General features: G+C 42.1%; 1 protein-coding gene across 2 annotated transcripts in view; it reads right to left on the bottom strand.

Annotated features, from left to right (window-relative positions):
• The window catches only part of FGF2 (fibroblast growth factor 2), a 61,181-nt gene extending 42,372 nt beyond the window's left edge, over positions 1-18,809 (bottom strand). The window contains exon 1 of one of the 2 annotated variants that reach the window (XM_010985556.3): positions 18,573-18,809. In XM_010985556.3, coding sequence (XP_010983858.3) covers positions 18,573-18,750 — 178 coding nt within the window. In that variant the 5' untranslated portion in view covers positions 18,751-18,809. Of the gene's footprint in view, positions 1-15,434; positions 16,684-18,572 lie in introns of those variants that run through there. The other variant, XM_064476494.1, reaches the window with a different exon arrangement.
• Positions 18,810-19,055: the final 246 nt, after the last annotated feature.

Genomic DNA, 19,055 nt, shown 5'->3' on the forward strand with positions numbered 1-19,055 from the left:
TAGTCTTCCATAGTCTGGGCAACACAAGGGATTAAACTCCTGATCTGCATTTTTTCAGATCGACAGAAAGAACGTTTAAACCAGGAGGGTGCTTTATAGATCACCTATTCCAACACCGATGTTTTTAAAAATAGAAAACAGTCGCCTTTACCAAAAGATGTTTTCCTTACCCTACCCAGACCTTTCCCCCTTGCAACACTCAAATCGTGAGGGCTGCTTGCAACACCACTGGGACTCCAGCACACTGGGGTCCAGCCAAGTCTTCCAAACAGCCATGTTCAACTGGGATCTGGTCTCTCCCCTCTTAGTGTACGAAGCCATTTCCCGGCTTCCTGCAGCAGCATCTACAACGTTAATTTTGTGTCACCATACTAAAGTCTTTCCTTCTTCAAGGTCCATCCTCTCTCTTCCTCTTTGCCAGTGCTACCCACTGACTGGTCACTGTCACTCACTGAAGACCTTGGAACTTGGTACCTCACGTCTCTTGCCATCATCTCGAAAGACTTCACTGTTCTTGGAGAAGACCCACCAACAATGTAGCCTCAAGATCCTTGGCTGATCAAATCCAGCAACCGGCATTCACTATCCTCATGGCCCTGCCATCATTCGAGAGCTGCTTCACCCCGAACTCTGAGTGGTACAGGCTCATTTCCTCTGGCTGGTTTTTCAGCCTCAATGGCTTAACTGATCTTTACTCCACCATGTACCTACCCCTCCTCAGCCTCTTGGGCTTCCCTTCCTTGTCACTCTAAAGTCTGTGGGGCATCATGCAACTCTCCTGCTTTTTCTTTCTAGCACTTCTTAAAGCCAAGCCCCAATTTTTGGATCAACATGGCCATCTGGCTTCTCCACTCCTGCCCTTGCACCGTTGGAAATGTACATGGAGGGGACCCAACCATCCAGAGTGGTGTTATTAGGAATGTGGGGTCTCCAGCCCTTGAGTGGGCCCTCAGCACATGGTTAGCCACCATGGGCATGTCACAGGGCTCTCCTCTCCCGTTCTCCACAGCAGCCACCAAACTCACACCTTGCCCCACAGGCCTGGCCTGCAGCCACACCTCTCCCTCTCGAAGACAACCTTGCCTCCTAAGAAAAAACTGACGAGCACAAAGTCCCTCAATGTTCCCTACCTAAAACGGATTCACTCATTCTGTCGGCCAAGCAAAGCTCATCAGTCTTTTTTTTTTTTTTTAACAGCAACTCAAGCCACCAAAGAGGGTTTATCATTTTGTGCCATTCTGCTACAAAATCAGCACACTGACATCTCTGTGTATCCAGTGATACTGTATGGCATGGCCTTCTAGCTTCCCAATGGGGAGGTATCTTGCTCCTGAGGACATAGACAAAGAGACCTAGTCAAGGAGAACAACCGGTCCAGGGTGCAGGTAAGGGAGATCGGTGGTACATGGAAACACTCCCCTGCACCTGGCCCAGCACCTAATCGCACCTCCTCACATTCCCTGCTCTCTCGCAGCAGTGCCAGTGATACGTTCTGAAAAGCAGAAAGTCATCTGGGAACCACCACCTTCCCTTCCTTCTCTTCAGTCTCGGACAACCTACAGCAGAAGTGCCTCTAGTTATGCTGATGTCCCTGCTTCTAACCAGTGCTAATTTTCCTCTACAAGAGAAGAGGATGATGCTAAAACAGAAGCAACAGACATTTCCAAGCTCAGACTAGAATGTGACTTAAAAAAAAAAAAAACTAGCACCTGTTTCACCCAATTGGACTGCAGGCTCAACTCCCCTCTGCTGTCAGGTCCTCGGGAACAGGCATCTGAGGCCAGTTCACTTCTGTGATGGGGGAGGAGCAGGGGAGCCTTCGGAGCAGATGGGAGCTGACAGGGACCAGGGACAGCAGTAATCCTACCCATGACCACAGGCAACAGCAGCCCAAAACATCTCCACAAGTATTACTGTCATCTTGCTGGGAATCCTTTTTTGTTTGTTTGTTTAATTTAATAATATCTCTTTTTCTGGAATAGGATCATCATCCTTGTTTCCAGAAATCCTAGAGAAGCAAAACTAACCCACACACGTCAGGGGAAGGAAAAGAGAACCAGAAGAGCTAATGAAAAACAGTTCAGAGGTTCCTCAGAAAATTAAAAATAAAACTACTGTATGATCCAATTCCACTTGTGGGTATTTATTCAAAGAAAACAAAATCACTAGCCCAAGAAAGAAAATCTGCACCCATGTTCACTGCAGCACTATTTACAATACCCTAGACATGGAAACAACTGAAGTGCCCATCATTGATGGATGAAAAGATAAAGAAAATGTAAAATGCGCACACACACACACAACATAGGAAAATTATTCGCCATAAAAAAAAAGGAGAAAATCCTGCCATTTGTGACAACATGGATGGCCCTTAAGGGCATTATGCTAAGTGAAATAAGTCAGACAGACAAAGATATATACTGCATGATATCATTTATATGTGGAATAATAAAAAAAAAACACCTCATAGATACAGAGAACAGATTGATTGCCAGAAGAAGGGGCTGGGGAGGTGGACAGAATGGGTAAAGGTGGTCTAAATGTACAAACTTCCAATTACAAGACAAATAAGTCCTGGGATGTAACACACAGCATGGAGATTACAGTTAACAATGCTGTGTTGTGTAACTGAAAGTTGCTAGGAGGGCAGATCTTAGAAGTTCTCATTCTAAGGAAAAAAATCTAACTATGTGAGATGACAGGTGTTGACTAAACTTACTGTGGTGATCATTTCACAATATATGCATACATCAAATCATATTGTACAACTAAAACTAGTACAATGCTGTATGTCAATTATATCTCAATTTAAAGGAGGAGAAGGAGGGGGAGAATGGGAAGGGAGAGGAAGGGAGGAGCAGGCAGAGAAAGCTGCTAGCTTCCATGCCCCCAGGCAAGCACCAGTCATGGAAGGAGGCGCCTCCCTGGGGCCTCAGTGGTGAGCTGGGGACCAAAGCAAAACTAAACGATCTCAGTGTTAATAAGAGGCCAGTCTAGTGTCTCTACCAGGAACAGTCTGCCCCACATCCTTGGGACATCACTGTGAATAAAGTGGTCCTATCCAAGCCAGGACTGAGCACACAGGCCAGTCTAGGATTTATGCCAACAAGGGCCCTGTGATTGTTAATTTCATGTGTCAACTTGGCTGGGCCACAGTGCCCAGATATTTGGTCAAACATTATTCCGGATGTTTCCATTGGAGTGATTTTGAATGAGATTTATATTAAACAGACAGACTCTGAGTAAAGCAAATTGTCCTCCACAATGTGGGTGGCCTCATTCAATCACTTGAAGGCCTGGGTAGAACAAGACTGACCTCCCCAGAGTAAGAAGGAATTCTGCCAGCAGATGACCTTTCGAACTTGAACCACAGCATCAGTTCTCTGGGTCTCCATCCTGACAGGTTGTCAGCTTCCAAAATTACATGAACCACTTTCTTAAAATAAATCTCTCCTTCCCCCTGCCCCTCTCCTCCTCCCCACTCTTTCTCAGATATAGCTCTTAATAGTTCTGTTTCTCTGGAGAACCCTGACTAATGCAGTCCTCTTAAAAACTGGCTTGCTAGATCATCGGGAGATAAGCATCTGCTGAGTCACTGCCCTAGGCAGCATCTTCACACAGCAGGGCGAGCCTCTGTAATGAGACTCCAAAGTCAGGTTGACCTGCTGTGAGCACTGCTGCCCCCGTGCATCAAACCCGGTCCACAGGGTCAGTCCAAACTGCACCAGCACTGCTCTCCTCCTATCCCTACTGCTTCCATTAAGTTTAACCCATCCCTCTGTGACCCCATCCAGTCCCTTCACATCTTTCCCAAGTCACTGTTCCACCAGCATAGTTTTCTAAAGAACAGTTATAATCCTCTCACCTTAGAATAGTAAAATATATTTGCAGAATAGATTTAGATTTAGATTTATGATGTGCTTTGACTTAGTGAATTAGAAATAATGTCCTACTTTCAAGTACTAATTAAGCATCATTTTCCAAAGCAGAGTAAAGCAGTTATATTGATAATGACCAAGGCCACGCATCTCTGATTGGGACTTAAGTGGAAGCAAGCCAAGGGGATGGAGTGCGTGAGAAGTGGGTTCCTTCTAACAAGCTGGCACAGGTCTGAGAGCTGCTCATCAGCAATCAGTCCACTAGTGTGCTGCATCCCCCTGTAAGACCGATGACCAAAGACCCCACCCACAGCTCCACCCTCCCAAGACAGGAACCGATGGTTACTTCTCCTCTCTCTGTTCCTTCATATTCACACACCCCAGAAAATAGTACCTTCCAAGGAAAATTAGTTGATTGCAAAACATCTATGTAAATAACAAAATGAACCCTCCTGCTTTATGGGGCTATTAGCCACATAGCTGTTAAAGGTTGGGTAGAGGGCCTAGTAAATAGTGTAACTTTGTTTATAACAAGAACCTAAAGCATCACTTTTTGGTGGTAATAAGGTAACAGTCAGCTGCCTGGCAAGCACATACTTGCCTCCTAACACCCCATTCAGCAGTCACTCCTGTTGGAAGCCCTTTCTGACTTTCCTATTAGAATCGACTGTCTTCCTTCATATGACCTCACTCTTCCCACAGGACACAACACAAGCAAAGCAGCCGTGACATTTCAGGGCCCTTACTGACTTACACCTCTTTCTTGTCCTGCCAGACAGTACACATCTTAAGGAGCAGGAGCCTTTTTTAAATTAAAGTATGGTTGATCTACAATACTGTGTTACTTTCAGGTGTTAGGGGCCTATCTTACTTGACTTTTAATCCCTAGCACCCAACGCTATATATGATGACATAGCAGCCACTCTGTGGTTAAAATAACAAATCAATAAGTACACTGTTTTTTATTGCGGTATAACTTATCTGGTCCCAAATAATATTTAACATGAGTTACAAATATATTGACAATATACCAAGACAAAAAAAAATTTTAAATGGCTTTTAAATGAGGCAAATAGAAAAGAAGAGTTGAAAACTGGTGAAGCCAGGACTGAGATTATTATACTTGCTAGAAGGAGATCATGTATTTGGCTTTCTAGAAGCCAGGAGCAATAACAGGTTTTCCAGAGTCCATTAAACTGGGTTAAAACAAACTGGCCACTAAGAAGAAGCGTAACTAGTTCTGACATAGTTACCAGAGAGAAATTTCTCTCAAGAGACCTCAGAGTGGGCACTACATACAAGAGCAGCCTTAAATACTTCTTAGAATTAACTGAGAGATGAGTTTCACAGAGATGTTACTCTCAAAAATCACTCACCATAAACTACAGGCTCACCCCAACACATTCAAATTGGTTCTCCCACTGATGGTCCAGTTAATTAGAAGATATACTTCAATTGTCAGTGGCAATGTCCTTAATATATTTTGGGACATGGACAAGTTTCTGAGAATCTGAAAAAAGGTTATGTATCCTCTTAGAAAAACACCCTGACACAATATTTTGCATATATTTTCAAGGAATTATGGAAACCTGAAGCTTTTCCGTGAACCACCCAGGTTAAAGTCCCCAACCTGGAGGAAAGATGTACTGTATATCCTTGAGTGGGGCTCCAGTAAATACTATTTCCCACAGCAGGACTTATAAAAGGTTCTGCTCTCTCGCCTACATACAGAGCAAAACCATGTGCTTTAACGGTCAGCCAGGGTGAGCATTAGGCTCTCTGGAGGAAAACAGAGGTGCCTGATGGGAATACCCACCCACTTCTGCAGGTCATATCACAGGCAAAGCCAAGATTCTCCAGAATTCTACAACATAAAAGCTCTACTGTTCCACATCATTCACACGGTTAAAAATAAGTCTGGAAAATACTCAAAAGACGTCTAACCAAACAGATATGCCAACTAGTTTTTTTTTTTTTCCCTTAATCTCATTGAAACACTCAAACAGTATCTACTTTTTGAGTAACGTAACTTCCTGCAATGGCTTCCAAGAAAAATTAGTTGAGCTGTAAAACATACATGTAAATCACTAAATGAATTCTACTGCTGTATGAAGATGTTAGCTATGCTGCTGTTTAAAGTCAGGTGGAGGGTCTAGCAAAAGATTATAACTTCGAATTATTATTAGAATTTAAAGCTTTACTTTTGGGTGGTAATTAGATAATAGAGTCAGTTATCTATTAAGAAAACTTCTGTATCACCAATTTTATTTATCTTTAATTTTTTACCTTTTAGAGGGAGAGCATACTTCCAGTTCATCAAAGGTGATTCTGTTCTTGGGCCCTGGCCTAAGAAGCCCAAACATGGAAAACTCTAGACTCTCTCCCAGAGAAAACGTGCTCCTTCTGAAGAAGGTTGTTATGGGGAATCTGGTCAGATGTTTCACTGAAATCAACATATTAAGCCCATGTATGTTACCACTCTTCCATTACATTATTATGATATTTACTACTTTCTCTGTTATTTTCTTTATTCAGTATCCTCAGGCCTCTTGGAATTTTTCTTTAAAGGGCCTACATCCAGCTTACTACCTACTACAGTTTTGAGAAAATATCTTCATCCCACTTTTTGATATCTAAGACAACCACCCACCTGCTGGTCACTTTCCTATTCTCTGTAATTCTCATTGACTTTGAACAGTGCCTACATCTCTAAGCAATGTGTGTACCAGTGGACTGGACTCTTTCAAGCCCATAATGTTCTTCTGAAGAGAGGAAAAATAAGATCAAAGCTGCTCTTCTGAAAGATTACTCTGCCGAAGAACAATATCCAGTTGATTACAGGGTGTTATGGGCTGAATTGTATCCCCACCCACTCATTCATATGCTGAAGCCCTAAGTCCCAGCACCTCAGACAATGACTGTATGTGGAGGCAGGGCCTCTGATGAGGTGATTAAGTTAAAATGACACCATCAGGGTGGGCCCTAACCCAATCTGAATGGTGTCCTTACAAGAAGAGGAAATCTGTATGTGTGCAGAGAGATGACCATGTGAAAAGGCAGCAAGGCGGTGTTCGTCTGCCAGGAAAGGACTCAGAAAGACCAAACCTGCTGACACCTTAACCTTGGACTTCCAGCCCTCCAAACTATGAGAAAATAAATGTCTGTTTATTTTGTTACAGCAGCCCTGGCAAACTCATACAGATGGGATCGGTTAGAAGGAAGTTCCAACAGTCAGGGACAGAACCAGAACAGCTGCAGCAACAATGCAGAGACAGCGTGAGTGTAACAGGCACAGCAGAACTAAAATGCATCCTGCATGAGAAGTGGACGTGAGGACTGAGGAACATGAAGGGTAGAAATTTACTCCAAGAGGTGGGCCTGGCTGGCAAGAAATTTTATAAATTTAAAATACAGAGGAGTCAAAAAAGGGGGAAAGTCAAGGAAAGGAGTTTCATTTTAGACACATTTCTAGATGTCTAGCTAAGCTCTTTCTTCATCTCTCTTTTTCTGTCTCAGTCTTAATTTCCTCACATACTAGACAGTCAATTATTTGTTGACTGACAATTTCACTTGGTGAAGAAGATTAAATAAAACAGGTCCAAGGACATCTGATTTTTTTTCTTTTGGTATTTTTTTTTTTAATCTTATACTAAATGTCCTTAAATAGTGAGCCTATTTCAAATTTCCCCGAAAGGACCTAACTATACTTTTTAAACATTCTTTTAGTTATTCCCTTTGCATTTTCTGAATGCCCTAGTTATTCTGCATTTTAATTTTTCAGACCTTGTCTTTAAGGTTCAATCCACTCTTACATAGTTTTTATTCTTAATTATATCCTATTATCTCTATTTTAATTTTTAAATTAAATATGCCACTTAAAAATCTTTGAGTTCTTCAGAAAGCAACCCCTCAATATTAATGGATTGTTTCATACTAAATCATGACAGAAATATTTTCTAAACAAAAAAGAATGCAATAAAGGAGTGGGAGAAAAGATGGCAGAGATCTTAACTCTGCTAGACATAGTAAAGGTTACAGGAAGAGTTTTTTTTTTTTTTTTAACATTTTTTAATTGAGTTATAGTCATTTTATAATGTGTCCAATTTCAGTGTAGAGCACAATTTTTCAGTTATACATGAACATACATATATTCATTGTCACATTTTTTTTCACTGTGAGCTACCACAAGATCTTGTATATATTTTCCTATTTTTTAAACTATTTCTGTTCAAATTTCTGCTACCCTGTCCATCTGGAATTCTGCCCATGAGCCTGTATTCTAAACACTAAGTCTGGAAGGCACATTAATTACTTGTCACAAACAAAGAGATCATGTTTTGAAAAACCAATAGCAAAAACTCCTCCCTTACCTGTAAAATGAGGATAATGATACTTTTTTCATAAGATAGTAAGAAGATTAAATATACTGTTTGTAAAGCTGACAGAGCCTGTTCTCAAGAACAGCATTCATTCACTCATTCAAAAAACACTCAGTAAATAAGGTCCTAGGAATACAGAGGGGAAGGCCAAACAACTGGCCCCTCCTCTACAAAGGTTCAGGGACTTTGCCGAGTTGCCATGGCAGTCTCCCTAGGTGTCTGGTGAGGGCTGGAGAGACCCCAAGACCTCTTCATGGCTTTAATACCCTCTCTCCAAAACAACTGTGTCTCACTTTTCCCACCCTGTAACCAATGAAGGTACTGCTGCAACTCATTTTTTAATCCAACATCTGTTACATGTCTTCTTCATATATTAGTGTCCTCTACTAAACCAGTTAGCAAGATTGCCTTCCCAATTTTACTTGCATTATATTAATGGAATATAATATAAATTGTTCAGTTGTAAATATTATGCAAGATATTCTAAAACTAACAAACATACTCAAAATAGAGTATTTATCTTCTCACATAATTGTTTTGACAAATGCCTTGCCTCAAAGACAGGAAAGTAAGGTTAATCAATCTTACATTTAAAGATTAAAGATTAAATTTGACTTAGAAAAAAAGGCTCTCCAAATTTTTGTTTCCAGTGAGACAAAAAGAAAAGAGGGCCAACTATGCAGAATGCAGGATTACATCATCTCAGATTCAGAATTTCCAAGATGAAAGGGACTTTCTTCTCGAGTCCCCATCCATTTCAAGTAGTCATCCAGCCAGTGAATAAATGACACTTCCCCCATACACACACACACACACACGCAATCTTCAAATGAGCCAAAGCTACAAATAGCTATGAAGAGAAAGGTCAAATGACATGAAAGAATTTTTTTAAAAAGCTAGGCAAGAAAAGAAAATTAATAGAAAAGTGAAAATATATCAAGAAGACATGTGACAGATATAAAAGATACGTATTAGGCAGTAGATTAACTTCATTTCTAATTCAAAACAAAGACTTTTCATCAAGTGTTATATTCCAAAAACTAATTTTTTAAATGAAGGTATTGTATGACTGTTACTCCTTTCCATTTCCTATTTATGTTACGACCACCTACAAACCTATGAATTGTTTTCTATTTCCAAAATGATTCAGCTTAGAAAGGAGTAGAATGAGACTGGTCATTCAGCAATCTCTCCCACCCACCCTTGCAGACATCACATCACAAAGACTATGACTCACTTTGTCATACAATTTCTATCCTTTTGAGAGTTTTCAGGTTGTTGTGACGAATACTGGCTCATAAATCTGAATGAATATTAGGATGAAACTATTTGTGCCATTTCCTTACAGCCAAAAGGGCTACTAACAGTGGTACCAGACAGTTCTTAACCCTAATTTATAAAATGATTCACTGGTTTTAGACTTGAGAGAGAGATTTAAGGATTAAAATGTCTGATTCAAGTATGAATTCTCAGATCTGCATTATTTAATTATAGAATTATAACTAGTTCTGGAATTGGCTAGAAATACTGACATGTTATTCAACAGCTAAAAAGAAGACCTTCCACAGTAAAAAGTCATCATAACAAATGATTATGTTTTACCCTTTATTGCTTCCTTTGAATAATATGAAAGGTGTCTGCAGAAGGAACCACAGTGATGCTACATTCAGTTTATCCATTTTACACCCTTCCTACTGAAGTATTTACGCTTTTTTTTTTTTTGAGAGTTCTAGCTCATTTGACAATGTGAACTGAACCTCTTCATGGGCCTCAGCCTGGCCATTCATTTAGCAGGAGCCAAGGGGACCCCAGGGTAAGTCCAGTCTCAGGACTCAGTAGAAAAGAGATTAAAGAATGATTAAGTAATGTTGTTTAATTTTTTTTTTTAAATCCTTGCCAACTAGGAATTTCCAATAAAATTGAAGGACATGAAGTTAAAACACACCAAGCTATTAGAGAGAATTCTGAGATAGTATGCAGGAAAAACAGTACCAGATATTATGAAAGAAATGGGGCTTGACATATGCCCAGGACTGGGATCAGGTAAGAGGGTTGAGAGGACCTTCCTGTTCAGGGAAAGGCAGCCAATTAAAGGCTAAGAGAAGAAGGAGGATGTGAGAAGACAGAAAGGAAGTTAGAAGACTTGGCTTAATGTGCTGGGTACATGCTGAACTTAACACACATTCTTTGAATGGACACTGTGGGAGGACAGAACATCTGACCCAGTCCTTGCCTATAAGGAGCTCACAGTCCCAGCACAGGAGACAAATATGTACAAAATTAATTACAACAAAAATCATTAAGTTCTGCAGAAGAATATGTAGCAAACACTATGGGGAAAACAGAGGTAGAAAGACTAAATTCTCCCTGGGTAAGGTAAAAGAAAGTTTTGCAAAGGGGAAGACTGTTGAGCCTGCTCTTAAAATATTTTTCCAGATAAAGATGGGAGTGGGAAGAGGGTGTGAGAGAGGAATTAATAAGAAAAAGAAGGATTTTCCAAAAACAAGGATCACATGAGGAAAGGCCAATCGTTGTAATAGTGATGGTTCTGTCGGATTAGAGACTGTAATCAAAGCACAGAACTCTGGCAGCATCAGGGGAGCGTGGATGGTAAAGAGCGAGAAGTAAGATTGAGGTAGCTCACATTTAAGAGGGAAAGTCAGAGAGAGTCTGATCATAGATAAGTAAAGGACAGGGGAAATCTAGAGGGAGGGCAAAGAAAAGTCACTAAGGCAGGGAAAGCACCAAGGTGCCTAGCTTTGGAGACTAAAGAATAATTTCACTACAAACAAATTTGTAGGAAGAATGCTAGTTTGGGGAAATGATGCTCCATTTCACACAGGCTGAGTTGTGGCTGTGGCGGTGTATCTGTCCTTCCAGCAGCAGGAAACACGGAACTAACACACAGATGGGAAATCAGAGATGGAGACAATACACGATCTGCTGAAGGAACAGGAGTACACAGCTAGAAGGGGAAAGGGCCAAAAACAGAGCCTTAGGGAATACGAAAGCAAAAGTTCAAAAGAAGGAGAACCCAGAGGAAAAGACAATTGGGTGAGATGAAAGGAAACAAGGTTGATATGGTGTCACAGAAGCCAAGGAATTCTCAGGAAGACAGAGGCAGACAGTGGTATCAAATGTCAGAAGCAAGATGACAAATTGGGTAAGTCCACGTGATGGAACTGGAAGAATGCTGAGGCCCAGAATGATTCAAGTAGAATACTGGGAGCAAAATCCAGAGTTAAAAAGAGAAAAGGGGATGAAGTAGAAGAGGAGAGTACAGGATGCTATGCTCTTGGCCCAAAAGAATGAACAACTAATGCACAGCAAACCTGAGGAATTTTATATCACACACTACATGATAAAAATCATAGGTGCTTTTAAAACAAAATAGAATTTGTAGTGAGAGTTTTAAACTAATTATCCTATGAAATGATTCACCTTTCTATAGATTACCCTAAAAAATGCTAATAGCTAACTTCTAAGATTCCAAAATATTTTCCAAATACAATTTTGTTACATATAATCATCTTCATTAAAAGGCTGATAAGATCTCATAAAACTGGTAAGACCAAAAAGACACCTGCACCCCAATATTCATAGCAGCACTATTTACAATAGCCAAGACATGGAAGCAACCTAAATGTCCATCAACAGATGACTGGATGAAGTTATGGTATATTTATACAATAGAATACTATTCAGCCATAAAAAGGAATAAAATAATGCCATCTGCAGCAACATGGATGGACCTGGAGATCGTCATTCTAAGTGAAGCCAGAAAGAGAAAAAAAATACTATAGGATATCACTTATATGTGGAATCTAAAAAAAAAAAAAAAAAAAAGACAATTGAACTTATTTACAAAACAGAAACAGACTCACAGACATAGAAAACAAGCTTATGGTTACCGGGGTGGGGGGGGGAGGGGAGGAAGGAAGGATAAAATTGAGAGTTTGGGATTAGCAGATACTAACTGCTATATATAAAACAGATAAACAACAAGGTCCTACTATACAGTACAGGGAACTATATTCACTATCTTGCAATAGCCTATAATGAAAAAGAATATGAAAAGGAATATATATATATAGATAACTGAATCACTATGCTGTACATCAGAAATCAGCAAAACATTGTAAACTGACTATGCTTCAATGGAAAAAAAAAAGTCTGACCAAGTGTCTAAATGTATGTTACTGCACCAAGAGAACTATAAACCTCAACCAGGCTTTATACAGCGTGTGGCCCATGAGGAGGAGCTGTCCCATGGGAAGGTCCATATAGAATGTTTTCACCATCAGCTGATATTTAGTGAAAATTCCTTGAGTGAAACCTACAAGCCTTTCATAATGTTTATGTATATGGAGAAGTCATAGTTTCTACTTTAAGGTGTATCTTTTCGAAGTGCCTAAATCATGAACAGAGAATAAGCAACTCACAGAATCTAGCAATATCATTCTTATACAAATTTCCCTAAAAAGAATAAAATAAATTTGAAAAAAAATTTTCCCCCAGAATATCTTGCAAATCTGTGTACCTTACACTTCAGAATTCCACAGGATCATTCAATTTAGAGGATAAGTTAATATGAGGAGATAAACAGCCCTTTGACAAAACAAATGCAAACATATACACTACTGATCTTTGTAAATGAATAAGTAAGCATTAAAGATACACTAGTCAACTCATAAATCGCCCTATGCAGGTAGTGACAGAGGACAGCTGAGACAAGAAATGAATTAAACACTGAGTATCGGCTATCTGCTGCCTCCAGGCCCTCCAAATCTCTTCAAAATAAGAATATTCCAAAGGAATTTAGAATGGGACTAGTCTGGCTTCTAAGAACTACAGTCTACGGCTCCATGGGTGAGGTTCTCCGGCAGTCAGCACTTCTCTTTAGTCTTCTCCTGAATTTCTACGGCTATGAACAACCTGACTGAGACAGAGGATGCAACAGCTAACCCCCAACCACAGAGACAACAAGGAAACACTGAAAATCCTGGTGCCACAACTGCAGTTCCCAGGGATCCAACCAAAATTCTACATTGATAATCGTTATTCTGAATTATTTTGCAAACAACCAAGCATTAAATATTTATTTAGCACTGACAACACACAAGTATAAAACCAGATCCCTGATTTCAGAGTGCAGAAAGTGACAAGTTCAAAAACAAAGTACTCTTGTTCGGCTAGAACATGATAATGAGGTTAAGGTTTGTGTCCCGACATGCCGATTTGCCTTGCTATGATTCCCAGTCATAGACTCATGCCCCAGGCAGCCTTCTTACAGATGTCTTACAGGACAGAGGGGCCCAAGCAGGGTGTTTCGAAAATTGAACTGGAATTGGAAAAACAAGCAAAGGCTATGGCACATGTCTAGTTACTATCCTGTTGTGCAGGCATCTTGTGGTTTGAAAATAACGATTTTAATAACATGAGACCTTAAATCACCCTCTTCCATATTGCTGACAGTGATTTCTGAGAATCAACATGTAGATGAACAAAGTCAATTTTATATTTATAATATACAAAGGATGGTTCTTGTTTTATGACATCTATAACAATTTATTTTCAAATTAAACTTAAAACTCATGGCCATGCACTTAAAATAGTATAAGTCAGAATGAGAATACTTAGAACCTGCTGGTTACACCATTGTCAAAGTCTAATTACACGATGGCCATTTTATAAACACAACGAAAGCCTTCAGGCCATGTCACAAGAGGCTATTGCCTTTTCCAGGCTGAAGTCACTTGGCATCAAACTCATCTTTAAAGGCTCCTAAGGTGTGGTAATATCTATGAGTCATGAACTGTTCTTTCATTGCTGTACCAATTACATGATTTCCACAATTAAATGAGTTATTAGATTCTTACTTCATTTGTTTACTGCACACAAATAGCACTACAGTAAATAGCATGCTTATTAAGGCAAACTGGGGGGATCCACTTGCCAGGTATTACCCAAAAAAATGTGGGAGAGGAGAATCTGGTATCATTTAATCAATAGTTCTGTTTACATAAAAGAGAAGGAATGGTGGTTTGCTCCAATACCCCGGAGTACAACCGAAGGCAACCTGGGAACTCGTAAGAAATCCTCAGAGAAGCTGGCTATGTCAATACTCTGAAACGGAGGTAGCCTAAAAGGGGACCCCAGAACGCATTCTCCGGCTGAAAGGAAGAGAGCCAGGAGGCTGCGGGAGGGCAGGGATAGACGGCACGGAGTCAGGGGGCAAGAACCCGCAGATGCACTCAGGCAATCAGTTACTTTTCTGAACCACAATGTCCTCTTCTACAAAATGAGACTGGTGAACTAAAGGGTCTGAAGCCTCCGTTTGAGCTTCACAAGTTCACGGGGGCTGCAGGGAATATGTGCCGTGGCACAGGGCACGGCGTCAGACAGCCCGGGATCCCATCTCTGTCCCACGTGGGAGTGGGCAGGTCCCTGGGTCTCTTCAAGGCTCAGTGTCCTCCGAAGCCTGGACGCAGAGAGTGTGGCAAGCAGGCAGTCACCTCCTGGGAGAAGCCCAAGGGTAGATCCAGCACTTCTAACTACCTTCACTTTTTCCAAAATAAGAGCATCTGGAATAAATTTAATGCTAAAATGTACACGAGCACATACTTTTCCCTTACCATCTGCCACCACATGTTGTGCATGCTACTTGGGATAAAATGCTCTCTCTTTATGTTTTTACATGGTTCACTACTTCACAGTATACACTTAACGTTACACATTCCCATGGACCTTGGGACCCTTCTTGTCAAAATATGCAGGATGCCAAAGAGTAGGTGGGTGTGCAGCACACACGCTGGAGAAGCAGAGATTCTGTTTTTATCTTGCTTTCTTATCAAGACTCTCATTTCAAATGAAGGCTATTCCAGGATTATGAGAAAAGTGCAGGAAAACGGGCCTTTTCAGGTGAAAACAACTCAAGACAGAACACAAGTAAACAGCACAGCAAAACACTGAGAAGCTGAAAACGCTGGTGTTCAGTCACCTTACCCCTCTCATTTCTGCCACTGTCCTCTCTGCCCCACACCGCCCTGCGTCCTCTTCAGAACCTGAGTCAGATCCCGGCATCTCACCTTCACCCCACATTTACGCCAGTTTTCAAAGCTTCCCCCCCTCAACTCCAGTCCCTCTGCTCAGCTTTTGGGGAAGCAACTGCACTCACAATTTAATTCACACTTCCTTTCAGAGGTACACTCCTCCCTGGGTATGCAGAGGGGATTGATTCCAGCATCCCCAGCAGATATCAGCATCCGCGGAGGCTCAAGCTCCTCATGGAAAATGGCGTAGCCCAGTCTGCCCCTCGTATCCGCAGATGGGGAACCCGTGGATACCGAAGACAGACTGTATCTGCATTTTAGAAACATCCGGAAAGTGTTAATGCCAAAGGAACAGATCTCCAATGATGGATTTGCAGGTCATTTGGGAAAAACAGTTTGAGGAATGGGGTCTTGGGTTTTTCAAAGATTCAAACAGGTTTAGATATATGAGCCTTAATTCAATAAGACATGGTAGCAAACATTATTTCTCCATGTTTGCTTATCAGTTTTGTTTTGAGGGCTGGAGGGGATGTGGTTGAGAGGGTATTGTTATGTCCATACTCATTTTTTTCTTACGTATTTCCCATTAGTCTCCCCCTGGTTTGGTCAACTAGCAGTATACCTTAGACATGCCTGAAAAAAAAAAAACCCTGTACTTAAACTTATGTTCAGGTTGGGCTACACAAAAATGGTCTAAATTTATCAGTTTTAGATTAATATTCTTGTCTGTCTATTGCCTGGTAAAGGTGATTTGAAAAAAAATCAGTGCTCTCCACAAATCTGGATGAGCATTCTACTCTGCACTTTTAACACCTTGTCATTAGCTAGCTATCAAGTTGGCAGGGTTTTTGAACCTTGGTACTATTAAGATTTAGGGTCAGAACATTTTTTGCTAAGGGGCTAGGGAGGTGGGCACTACAGGATATTTAACAGCATCCCTAGCCTCTACTTACTAAATGCCAGTGGCAGCCTTCCAGATATAGGACAACCAAAAATGTCTCCAGGCATTGCCAGATGTTCCCGGGGTAGGAGCAGTATCAACCCTATTTGAGTACCACTGAGTTAAAATAAGATTGCAAAAATAACAGCACAACCCAGAATTGGGAATAAAAAGTTAACAGTCGTATTTACAAGCATGGTAATGTGGTAAGCACTTCAGAATTACCCTCACTTGCTAGCCCCTACACAGTTTTGCTCTAAAGAAAAAAATTGCAACCAATAAAATGCTTGAAAAAAAAAAATGAGTACTATGGGAAGCTGCAATAGGAACCTAATCTGGAGGATAGTTCTTCTGTCTTCTAGTCATACAACATGCTCCTTTTTGTGCTACTAGAAAAGAGCAAAACAAATTGGGACATATATGCACCTTGCCCTGATCAGCCGGGCCAGCCTGGCAGACAACTGCAGAACAAACTCCAAACACAAAAGCAATTTCAAGAAACCTATTTAAGTTACCAAAATAGAGAAAGAGCACTAACCCTTGAGCCCATTTCCTCATCATGAAAGTGTGGATAATATTTACCTTGCATCAGGTTTGAGGATCAAATGAGAATTTATATAAAAAGTGAGCAGAAGACTCAATTTACTAGTCTACACCTTTGTTTTCTTGAAAAAATAATCTTTGGTTATAGGATTAACACTGGCCTAAGTCATTAGTTCTCAAACTTTAGGGGTGCATTAGAGTCACCTGGAAGGTTTGTTATAACACATTGGGCCATAAGCGTCTTTCCAGTTTTAATGAATAATGTAAGGGGTTGATAAGTTTTTTTAATTATGGCAGGCCCGAAAAAAAATGACAGACCTGCATCTTTTGCTTGCTGCTATTTTGGAATCAATAAAAACTCAATTCTTATAAAAGCACATTTCCCATTCCTGAATTTTGTCAACTCAGGTTTGACTGCAGAGCTTCCTCCTCTTCCTACCCCCTCACCCCAGCGTGAAGGACACACCATTAGCATCATTAGGTTAAAGATCAACTCCTGTGGGTCTTTTCTTGGGCAAAGAAGGATCAGGTTAGGATCAGGTTTGCCACCTGAAACCCATAAAGGAAGGGCTCGCAAAACAAACAGCTTTTAAAACATGTTTTACCTACACTTACAGGATGACAGTTAAAATATATCAGATCTCTTTCTCTCACTTCAAAATCATCAGTGTTTTTAATCAGCCCATTTTATACCTTTTTCTTCCTCTTTTTTCTAGACCAGTGGGTCTCAAAGTGTGGTCCACGATGAGCATCACCTGGCAACTTGTTAGAAATGCAAATTTATCAGGCCCCACTCCAGATCTCAGGAATCAGAAACTCTGGGAGATGACTCAGCAGTGTGTTGTAACAAACCTTCCAGGTGATTCTAATGCACCCCTTAAGTTTGAGAACTAATGACTTAGGCCAGTGTTAATTCTATAACCACAGATTATTTTTAAAGAAAACAAAAGTGTAGACTAGTAAATTGAGCCCTTTGCTCACTTCTTATATAAGTTCTCACTTGATCCTCAAACCTGATGCAAGGTAGACATTATCCCCACTTTCGTGATAACGAAATGGGCTCAAAGGGTTAAGTGTCACTCAAGGTCCCATAGCTAATAACTCTGCACGTGAAAGATTAAAGGTTTTGCAGTTCTCACTATTGAAACAAAGGTCTATAGCACCTTATTAATAAGGTCCATATTTTTTGCACTTTCTGCTTTCGGAAATTCAGGGGAAAAATAGAAATGGGTGGGGGAGGACAGTGTGCCTGCTGCCTCGGATCCTACAGAATTAGAATTTAAGGGCAAGACTCTGGAAAGGTATTTTTTCCAATAAGGAAAGTTTAATTAGGCTTCGGTCCCTCCTGGCTTTGTCGGCGGGACTGCACGCATCCCACAGACGAGGGGTCTCAACTTCGGGCTGGGGGCGCGGGCGGCACCTGGGCGAGCAGCTCACCTCTGCTCCGAGGCCGGGCATCCCCGACACGACAGGTTGCGCGCAGGGAGCCGGCCGGCAAGGCCCAGGCGCTCTGCGGCTCCAGACCCAGGGGGCTGGTTTACCAGGGGAAACTGGCACACTCCAAAGCCTGGGGGAGCGTCTACCCGCCACCGCAGCTCGGGGGAGGCCGGTGCGAGTGGTGAACCTGAAACCGCCGAGGGCCGCGCGGAGAGAAACCACAAGTCCCACTGGGGTCAGAGTGAAAAGAAGGAAGGAGCGCGGAGGCTGGAAGGCAGAGGCAGGGGAGAGAACCGCAGGAATTTAAAACGGCACAGGGGAGGAAGAGCAGGCTAGCACTCACTGTGAGGGTCGCTCTTCTCCCGGACCCCGTCCACTCGGCCGTCGGGGTGGATGCGCAGGAAGAAGCCCCCGTTTTTGCAGTACAACCGCTTGGGGTCCTTGAAGTGGCCGGGCGGGAAGGCGCCGCTGCCGCCGTCCTCCGGCAGGGCGGGCAGCGTGGTGATGCTCCCGGCTGCCATGGCCCCACCAGGGCCCTGCCGGGATTCCCGAGCCCCAGGAGCTGAGCGGGGAGCCGCCGCCCCCCGGCCCCGGCCTCCGACGCGCTCCGAGGCGCGGCCCCGGCCCCGGCCCCCCAGCCTCCCACCCCGCGGCACGCGGCCGCGCCCGCGGGCCCCCAGCCTCGCGCTGTTCCGCTGCTTCCCTCTCCGCCGGCCCTAGAGCTCGGTGAGCCCAGCGCCTGGGAGCTGGGGGTTAGGGCTGGGTGTCTCCGCGGCCGCTGCTCTCGGAAGGGCCGCCTACCCAAGCTGCAGAGCCCAGGATGTGG

This window comes from Camelus dromedarius, chromosome 1 (genome assembly GCF_036321535.1).
Source record: "Camelus dromedarius isolate mCamDro1 chromosome 1, mCamDro1.pat, whole genome shotgun sequence".
Classification (NCBI taxonomy): Eukaryota; Metazoa; Chordata; class Mammalia; order Artiodactyla; family Camelidae; genus Camelus; species Camelus dromedarius.